This window comes from Mauremys reevesii, linkage group 6, assembly GCF_016161935.1.
Source record: "Mauremys reevesii isolate NIE-2019 linkage group 6, ASM1616193v1, whole genome shotgun sequence".
Classification (NCBI taxonomy): Eukaryota; Metazoa; Chordata; order Testudines; family Geoemydidae; genus Mauremys; species Mauremys reevesii.
Window position 1 is genome coordinate 69,068,544 of NC_052628.1, and position 10,669 is coordinate 69,079,212.

General features: G+C 35.1%; 1 protein-coding gene across 2 annotated transcripts in view; it reads left to right on the top strand.

Moving 5' to 3' along the window:
* Positions 1-10,146, top strand: part of AP3S1 (adaptor related protein complex 3 subunit sigma 1) — a 40,709-nt gene extending 30,563 nt beyond the window's left edge. For both annotated transcript variants that reach the window (XM_039543533.1, XM_039543532.1), the window contains one exon: positions 9,558-10,146. In XM_039543533.1, coding sequence (XP_039399467.1) covers positions 9,558-9,686 — 129 coding nt within the window. In that variant the 3' untranslated portion in view covers positions 9,687-10,146. The remainder of the gene's footprint in view (positions 1-9,557) is intronic.
* The last annotated feature ends 523 nt before the right edge of the window (positions 10,147-10,669 follow it).

A 10,669-nucleotide genomic window follows, 5' to 3' on the forward strand; every position in this document is an offset into this window, starting at 1 on the left:
TAGTACTGCTGAATTTAATTTGCAGTGTGGAGAATGCTAGAAGTAATATAACTGTGACATCAAATGTTATGATCTTTTTATATTGTGTCACTTGCAGTGTAAACCAGTATACCAGCAATTTGTTAGCTAAACCTCCTTGGCTGATCCGTGTTTGTGAGAGGCAATAATCCTGCGTCTGACCAATTACCATTTTCTGGAAGCTCATTGCTGCTGTTCAATTTGGGAAAACACTGCAAATTTAATAGTTTCCATTTAAACAAATATTTTTATTACATCTACCAAATTAAGTGAGAAATGAGCTCTGAAACTATGTTATGTCCAGCCATTTATACTGTTACTCCTAATTCATAATCTGGCATAGCAGCCCTTTCGGTCTGTCTGTCTGACTGTGATTTTCCATTTTGCACCACTTCTTAGTCACTTCAAGAAGCAGCACAGCACTGACTGAGGCTACATCTTCACTACCCGCCGTATCGGCGGGTAGCGATCGATTTTTCAGGGATCGATATATCGCGTCTCATCTAGACGCGATATATCGATCCCCGAACGCGCTCCTATCGATTCCTGAACTCCACCACCGCGAACGGCGGTGGCGGAGTCGACATGGAGAGCCCCGGACATCGATCCCGCGCCGTGAGGACGGGTAAGTGATCGATATAAGATACTTCGACTTCAGCTACGTTATTCACGTAGCTGAAGTTGCATATCTTATATCGATTTTCCCCCTTAGTGTAGACCAGCCCTGAGAAACACACAACTTGACACTATGGTACTGTTTATGCCAGTATATGCCCAGACTGAACACATTTATAATATTAAATAAGATGCCCAAAATGCCTGTTTAACTTTCTGTCTGACAAAGTATTGATCTTGGAGATACATTTTTTTTTATTTTTTTCCCCCTTATAAAATAAGGTAAGATCTATCTGAGTAACTTGTTTACATAATTTTCTATGGTGGGTACAGCAAGACAGTAACCTAAGGTTTAAGAGGCATAATTTCTTGGTGTTTGAAGAACTTCTTTAAGCTCTGCCTAAAAACACTAGCTAAGGTATTGATTTACTAACTTGTCAATTCTGTTGCTAAATCAGCTAGAGAACAGTCTTTTGATTACTCACCTCAAATCTGTCAGTCGAGTGCAGTGAGCCCTATTTATTATTGTTTCCCACTACCTCATCTGCAAGTTAACTACCTTTTTCTTAATCTGATGCCTGAAATACAAAACTAATTGATAGAAAAATACAAACAAGTAATTAATTTGGCTCATAGGAAGTTTGGCTCCATATATCAGCCACATAGCAATTTTGCCTGTTGTATAGAGCAATGAATTATAGAAGGTAAATTTATAGTAGTAGTAAATTGAAATACTTGGTGACTGGGATGGAGTGTATAGCTTCACAATCTGCTCTTCATTAATGCAGATTTTGAGTATAGTTACTGTTCCTTTTTCAGCTCTGACAGTTAATGTAATATTATGATACTCTAGAGTCCATGGTGAATGTTTACTCAGTTAATTCATTAGTCATTTGTTACATGTATACCTAATCTTCATTAATTCCCAGATCACTGTTTCTTCTCCTTTGTCCTTTTTGACTAAAGTTATTGTGTCTCAGCTCATTTTTCCCAAAGGTGAACTGACAAGATACAAACCTTGAATTGAAATATGTATCCACATGATATATTAAAGTTCTTTTGTAGCAGAGTTTTAGAAATCAGTGGATCTTGTCATTTTGATAACCTATGATTGAAACAATATTAGAAATAAATGAACAAGAGCTCTCCAGAGGCTGTTTTCAATAGGATCTGTACGTCATACTCATAAGATTACCAAGGCTTCCAAACACTTTACAGCTCTTGACTTTAGCATGGTTCCCGTCTATTAGAAATGCTTGGATACAGAAAGTAATTGTATGAAGAATAAGCTGCTTTTCCTTTTGCAGCTAAAATGGCAAATTTCACTAAATATATTTAGCCTACATCTTCAGAAATTACCTACATTTCACTTACATTTTAATATAAAGTGGGCTGGATAGGTGTGGTATATTTTGGATTCAGTTTCAATAGACCAAAATGCAAGATATTATATGTAGACTTTGTTTGCCTTACTGTTGTATGTCATAAACATTTGAACAGTTAAGCTTCTCCAATTTTTTTAATTGGACTTCAGTTGAAATTTAACATGAAGAATTAAACGTGCTTATTGCATTCACAAATGTGAGTAACAAATTCCTTTGTCAAACCAAAGGCTACTTAGCCAGGGCCCTTGGCAGAATAGTAGCGCTTTGCATTGTTGTGATGGAGTCCCAGGTTTGATTTCTGGCTCTACTCTTTTGTCACCTGGACTATGAGAATATGAGTGTGGTACTGAGGCAATATGCCCCTTTCTGGAGGGAGAGGAAGTGTGTCCCATGTGCCTCATCACTGACACATGTGACTAAGGAGCAGCATTGTTGGTCCCTGAATGGATTCCTGGTCAATCCGTCTGAATCAAAAACATTACTGTGATTTGGGATTAAGGGAGGGAAGCTTGGGAGAAGATCATTGGGATGCTATCAGGTCCCCAGTTAAAACTGGGCTACTTGTGTTCTATTTGGTGTGTTCAGCTGGTGTGAATTTAGTCTTACTTTTAAGTCAGTTTTCCAAACCTCCTGATCTTTTCTAGCTCTTTCCATTCTTCTCTCTTACAGACCTTTATCTTTCAGTCTCCCAGACAGGACAGGTAGACACAGGTATTGCTGACTTTGAGAAAAAATGTATTTTTAACAAAAAGAGAAAGCAAAATGATGTCAAAGGCAATAAATTATTTAGGCCAGACTCAAAAATTATGTGTTAATATACCCATGCCAGTCCTTGTAGCCTATTTTTTGTGCTAGTTTCTTCTTGCAGTTCCCTCATCTTTTATTGGCCATAGTGTATTTTACTAGCTTGTCATTTACTTCATGTGTTCTTTATTTTAATGTTTTTTCTTCCTACATTGTAGAATTTAACTTTGCGGTTTTTTATGTCGGCATTTAAATAAGAAAAATTATGGATATTTTTGGAATTAAAAAAATATTAAACTGAATAACAGTTGAGCACACAAATAGCTGACATTACTAGTGCAGTGTCACATGATTGAAAAACTTAAACTCTAAGTGTGTGGTCAGGAACATCCTGACCATGAGAGCCTTAGCATAGTTAGTGTTAGCTCTAATGGTACAGCTTCCAAACTAAAAATCAGAACCTTTATGCTCTTGTATTGGAGTGAAATTTTAGAACAAGTTGTAGATAAACAACAAAGCATGTTTGTTTTAACAGTTTGATCCCAAATAAATACTGAATAATCCATAGACTTTAAAATTGTAGAGGTGAAATGTAAAGATGACCTACAGATGTTATTGGCTTTTTAAGGTTAACGTTATTGTGCTGAATGTCACTAACGAACAGGGTCAAAGGACAGTCGGCACATAATGAACTTCAAATGTATATTTTTCTCCTTTTGCAAGTGCTGATGTCCAGTGTAGTTGAGGATCATTTGCTCCTTCAGGAGACACCCTGGAATTTTCACAGGGAGTCTTATGGAGCAACAGCCAGTGATCCAAGACAGATATGAACAAAAGAATTTTGAAATGGACGAGGAAGTGTACATTTTAAGTTCAGAATGTGCTGACTGCCCCTTTGACCCTGGTTATTTGAAACATTAAGTACAACACAGTCATTTGAATGTCAATGTGCATTAGTTATAGACTACCTTTGAAATGAAATATTCTTCAAAAAAAATCAGCTCCACTTATTTATTTTTTTTCTTTTGTAATTGGAATTTGAAATCCACTGGGTTGTAAATAATTTTGCTATTCTCTTTTAAGAGACTCTTTTTATTGGATAAAGGATAGACTATGCAAGTAGTATATCTTCCCATTTTAAAAAGCAGATTTAACAAGTATAGCTTATCTGAAGTCAGGTTTTACTATTCTTCATTTTAAAGGTTTAGTGTAAAAATATTTTATATGGTAAGAACATGTTTTACTTGAATTTGAAACTTCTTGTATTATATGAAGAAAGTAATCCAAACAAATTACCACCCTCATTTCTGCCTCCTCAAGTCACTGAAAATAAGACGTATTTCACTATGTAAGAAAGAGGAGATAATATGCCAAAAACTATTGAAAAATTGCTACTTTTTTTTTTCTGTTGTGTTCAAACATTCTGTTTTTTATTTTTGGGTCTGGCAATTTAAAGAAAAAAACAATCAAACAAAAAATCATTCCCATCCATTACTATCTTTGTGATTCAAGTGCTTGAAATTTCTAAGAGTATGTCTAAGTCTTCTATCTGTTTGGCCTCATTTTGATATACCTTCAGACTTCATTTTGTTTTTTCTCTAATTCTGTTCATTTATCTAACCTCATGAGCAGAGAACATGATCATTCCTTTATATTCTGTACTGCATCCTTTCATCCTATTCATAACCCTGCTGCTTTGAAATCATACTTCTTCTGGGAGGAGGAGTTGGTATAAAACACCAGCAGCAGTGATATCCAAGTACATTCCAATACATGTGGAAAAACCAGTTTCTCTAGCAGGGTTTCAGCCTTCATTAATTCATTTTCAAGTAAGCTGCATAGTTGTGTACCTCCTTTTTACTAACAGCTAGCTTCTTGTGGAGCTGTTGGGAGGGCAGCCTAAATATTTATCCATTTGTCTTCTAAGAAGCATACATGAATATTACCTAAACTTGCAAAGCACCAGTAATCTGTTCCAGTATACTTGAGATCTTTTTTTAAAAATATGAATAAAATCAACATTTCTAGGGTTATCTTCATGTAACACATTATCCCAGGATTATCAGGAAAGAATATTGTGACATAACTACCATATTAACAAAATAATGACCTCAAATTATACCTAACATATTTAGTATTTAAGTGAATTGAAATTTCTCATTTGATATATAGAAGAACATTTTCTATTTGTGCTACTGAACGGAATGTGCTAGCTTTGATCTTAAGCAAAACAGTCATATTATTTAAAGTTTCTTATGTGGCATTGATAATTCATGTTGAAGCCACAAGCCTTTAAGTATGTGATCAGGTTTACAAACATTTTGCAGTGGCTGTGAATAAAGCATTAATATATCAGGTGTTTCAGGATTAGTGTACAATATTTTTTAACAGTGAAATGGAGAATACAAAGCAGCTAGGGGGAAAATATGGTGTTTGGTTCATTGTAATAACAGCTATATGCAAGTTCATACCGTACTTCTAAAACTTCATGAACATGCTTGAGAAATTTCATTTTCACTTGCTTAGATCATTTTGCTTGCTGTGAACCTTCATAATTCACTGCATGATCAAGGCTTGCCACTTAGTTTTTTAAAGTGTTATAATTTTTCCTTCGCTACCCTAACTTTTCTACTAAAGTATTGAATAATAAAAGTAGTTGAAAGCTATACTGTGCAATATTACAGTAACTACTTTCTCATCAGGTACGTGCAGCAAACCTTTTATGAACAAATTGAAGTATTTCTTGTGTTTCCTCTTTTCTTTTATAAATTAAATTTACTCTTGGCAGCAGGAATTACAGAAAAATAGCAGAATTGATCACCAGTTTACTATTTGACTTACTAAACATTGATAAGTCTGCTGATGCATTCAGTATATAATAACCTTTAGTCAGATATTTTTTAGACCTCTTTATCTTAGAAGTACTGTATGACTTTGTCTTGTGCTTATAAAATTGTGAGAATGGTTGTGCTAAAAGGGCATTGCAGTATGTAAATGCTACATATGTCAAATCACAAAACCATTTAATAAAGGGGACTTTAGGAGAAAAGGGTGTGGTGGCTTGAGAATGTCTACGCTTCAGTATATGAAGATGAATCCTTATCTTTCACTCTGGAAACTGTTTGCCCCTTTTCTGCCTGCAAGTGAATCTGAAATGCCATAGTCCTTCTATCAAGGATATTCTTTGATTTTAAACCAAAATTATCATAGATGAACTTTAGTTAAAACTGTGTTTTTATTTGTTTTTATTTTTACTATTTTATTTTTTGGGTGTCAGTCATGGTATTTTAAATAATTCTCAATTGTGTCTTCTTTTTCTTGGGGTGGGAGTCAGGGACTGTAAGTCTGTGTAAAGAGGATAGCTACAGGTAGGTAAAAATAATGACCAGTTATGTTCAAGTTTTTATTTGTCCATCCAAAAAAGAAAAATTATCTTTCATTAAATTCGGGTAAATTTTTGCCCAAACCCTAATCTGCATTAAATTAGGGTACGGGATCTCCATCCTAGTTACCTAGAAAGACATCTGTGTTTTAAATTGCCACCCATGTCTGTCTATGTGGACCACGTGCATTATTTATAGTACTTTGCTGATCTCCCATTGTTTAAGTTTTAAATTATATAATTCATTGCTTTTGTTGCTGCTTTAACAGTATTTACATCTTCTGTATGGAAAACAGTTTACATTGTCCTATTCTTGGAATTGCTCAAAGGATTTTTCTCCTGTGATTGACTATTGTATTTAAAGAGAGAGAAATCAAGTTAGAGGAGGAAATTAACATTTATTTATTTATTTGGTATCTTGTAAAACTTTCTGAACAGTTATTTGTGTATTAATACAGATGTTTCAAGACTCAAATCCAAAAGGAGGTTTTAAAATCAATTTCTTGTTGCATTATATTATTGCATTATGTTTTTTTTTAAAGGTGAACCACAAAAAAGTAGTGCTGTGCTTGGCGCAGTGCTCTTTTATGATGTATAAAGTGAGCCTCAAGTTTTTTTTTTTTAATTCTACTTGTGAGTTTTTATATTAGTAATACCAGGTCCTGACTTCCTTTCTCATGGAGTTGAGATGATGGTGACAGTTTTCCAGCTACAAGAGGGAAGTCAGGATCCAGTACTTCTGATATTCTTTTTAGGTGAGGTTCTGTACTGTACCTCAGCCCATGAAGAGGCTTCTAGCTTTCCCAGTTCTGGGGTACTTCATGCTCCCCAGAAAGCCATGATGGGGGTAGGGCACTGTTTAAGTTACAGCAGCATGGCCTGGCTGCTTGTGTGCTGCAGCACTGCCTGGAATCTCTAGTGTTGCAGTGCCACCCCTGATATGCCCTTCTCAACCCTGTAATGCCTCTTATGCCAGTGTTTGTGAGGGGTCCTCAGAAGACAGACTCACAGCTGTCTGCCTCAGCCCTGCTTCTCCTGTGGCTGGATCTGAAACTTCAAGAGCCCATTTGCACTGCACTAACTCTTCCACGGGGCATAAAAAGTCCAGAGAAGTAGTGAGGATTTAATCTTATGTTTTTCTGGCTCTTTTGTATAAAAACAAAATTGTATAGGGTTGGGGAGAATCTTAGATCAACTTTAGTCCTTGTAAAAGAGCAGTAGAAAGGAAAAATAAGTACTGTTCCACTTTGTAGTCCGTCTTTAAATCTGGGTATTGCTTAGCAATATCTAATAAATTGTTGCATATCTGTGGGTTTTTTATTCACTGCAAGCTGATACCACAGAGGTCACATGCACCTTAGCCCAATTACTGTAAATACTACAAACTTTCTTTTAAAAACATTATACATTACATGTAGAGACTGTATTTTGAGCAGTAATTAATTACAGAAAATGCTTTTATGAGCAAGTATGAGTCGGATGTCTCCAGAAGACCACCATTCTTTTTTGCTATGTTGCTTACTCAAAATTCAGGGTCCGTACCCAGTTTATAATAAAACCTTAGACACCTTCCATCTCTGAAGGCTTAATCTTTTGTTTATTGGAATAGCATTTACATTTTTTTCTTACCATTTGTTTATATTAGTTGCATTACTTAAGTCCCCCAAGTATAAATATTATACAGGAATATTGCTGTCTAAGATTTAGTTTTGAGAATTGCCTACGTAAACTTTAATTTAAAAAAATTGCTAATGTATTAAGCACTATGTTAAGCTTCAGCAGACAGATTTTTAATGTTCTTAATTTAGAGAATATTAAATTTACATTTCTATCTTTCCAAATACCTTTTGCTTTTTAAAACCATTTTGCAGACTTTTTAAAAAAAGTAATATCAGTGAGAGCAGCCAGCAGTTTGTCTATCTGCTTTTGGGTCTCTTTCTTGTGTTGTAAACCTGAAATACTGACACAAGTAATTCTACATATGTTTCAGCAAGATAGTCAGTCTTGTTTTCATATTCTACATGTGACCATACATGTGCAATAAGTTGTTTTATTAAGGGGAAAAGTTTTGGTGTTTAAAATAAGTTTTAGCTTTTCTGTACACTAGTAAATACAATGGTGATTTGATTCTAGTTTCTATTTTTAAATAATTCTTTATGCTTTTAATTAGGAACATCTGTATTTAGGAACTAATAATGGGGAGAGGTTCTCTGTATCCCATAGGGTTCTGAGTTGGAAATTATTTAGTCAGTATTTCTACTACAAATCTTTGTTTTCAGGGGATACAACTTGTCATTTGGCCATACAAAAAATCTACATGGTAATAATGCTTGGCATAGAAAGACTTAACTCATGAGCATTTCCCCCCGCCTCTTAAATATTAAAGGGGAAAAAATCAGCTTCTTTAGTAAGTGGGCAGAAGAAAATCAAATGATTCATGCTTTGTTTTGCATTCCATTGAAAATGTTAGGCCCAGCTTTTCAGAATTGCATGCATGTAATTACTGTGGTTGTGTGCAGTTGTAGAATAGGAATGTACACATTTTTGTTGGTGGTGGTGCAGTTCTAAAAATATGCGCCTTTGATGCTAAATTATATATTCTTCAAGTCATTACTTTTTAAAAGAGATACTAGAATAAATCATTAAAAAAACAACTACTGTACAAACACATTTAAAATAGAGTTGTATGGGTGATTTGCACCTCATACAGACTTGGGATCAGATCATTAGTTCGCTGTAAATTGGCGTAGCTGCATAGAAGTTTGCAGAACTATGTCAGTTTACACCAGCTGGGGATCTAGCCCCTGGTACATAGGCATGGCAGAAACTTTGTCTAAATGGCAGTACTAGGATAAAATCAGTTGTAACGTTTTTATTTTACAGATATATTAATGAGTGGTTTTAACTATTTAAAGATTAGCGCAGAGGAAATTAACACAAAATAAAATTGTTTAATGTTTGACTTGATGCAAGCCAATAAAATTAAGCTATGACTGTTAATGTCCCGATATTCTTAGGAATTGCAGGTGTCTCGAATGATTTGAGATTATGTATCATATAAGTGGCTTTAGGATCAGTACAAGTTAAAGACTGTATGTTAGCTTCAGCTATATCTCAGAGTGGTGGTTTTACAACCTACATATTACTTACTTGGTTTCCTCTGGTCCTTCCCTACTCCCATATACTTTTCATCAAATTGACACAGCATGTTTCCGTAATATTTTAGACTTCATGTGAACTGTTTTCTCTTTCTGGTTTAGTATTTCCAAATAACCCATTTCATTCCAACCCAAACTACCATCTGGTCTTCCTAATCTCGTAACTATGGGAACAATTTAAATGTTAGTGCTGTCTGTCTATACCACTTGTAGGCTTCACCTGTGTTGTATTTTTTTCTTTACTTCTGTATACAGGCTGGTTTAGCAGGAGCCCCAGCCCGGGCTGTGTCAGCTGTAAAGAATATGAATCTTCCAGAGATCCCAAGAAATATTAATATTGGTGACATCAGTATAAAAGTGCCAAACCTGCCCTCTTTTAAATAAAATGGCTACTACAGGTAAAATCAAGGAAAAATGTAATTGAAGTTTATCAAACAAAGAAATTTCTAACTTTTGCTATTTGGATAAAAAGGTACTGCATAGAAACTCGGTGTAAAATCAGTATGTGAAGTTGAATGTTGCTTTTGTCTTGCGCAATGATTTTAAAGGAAATGGGTAGTTCCTGTGTGACTTCTAAATTACATTCCTGTGCCCTTGTAAGGCATAACACTGTCTTGGCTGCTGCAGTATTTTGGGAAAGTATTTAAGATATTCTTTACTTTAAATAACCTACAATGTTGAGTCTTTTTGTATATCCACTAAGGTCTATGATTAGTGCAGCATTCCTTAACTACTTCTGTTGTTTGTCATGATTATTTAAGATCCAAGTGTGTATGTTGCATGAAAACGTTAAACTGTCTTTTGTTTTTGTTTAAATAAAGGCATAATTAACTGGACTTCTAAACACGTTTTTGTCTGAAATCTACTCTTAGCAACAAATCACTTGCTTCCTATTTGTTGAGCAAAGTGTGTGTTTAAAAACTGTGTTAGCGTTAATGTATTATTTTGATGTCCAGATGTTGAAAGAATTATACTAAACATTGTGTGAGTGTTCTGGAACTACGAACTTCACACAGATTATTCAAGATTGTTTTGAAGAAGAAATTTGCCTCTATTAAAAATGGTTAGATATGTGTAGACTTCTGTTACAAAAAGATGTTTTCAAAAGTTGCGTGTGTGTTCTAAATTCTGAAAATCTTTTCCTGTTGACCTGCGTGTGCTGAATAATAAAGGATGGTGGCATAGTGGGTTGTGCTTCCGGGAGGGTCTTATAGTCATGTGAGAGGGGGGAAGAGAAGAAGGTTATGGGAGTAGTGGGCAGCTGGGAACGTAGGGTCTAGGAAGGGCTTGCTCTTTAAGGGAGAAACATGGAGAACTAGAGGTAAACTGGGCAGCCAAAAGGGAATATTATGCTGGTGTACTGCTGG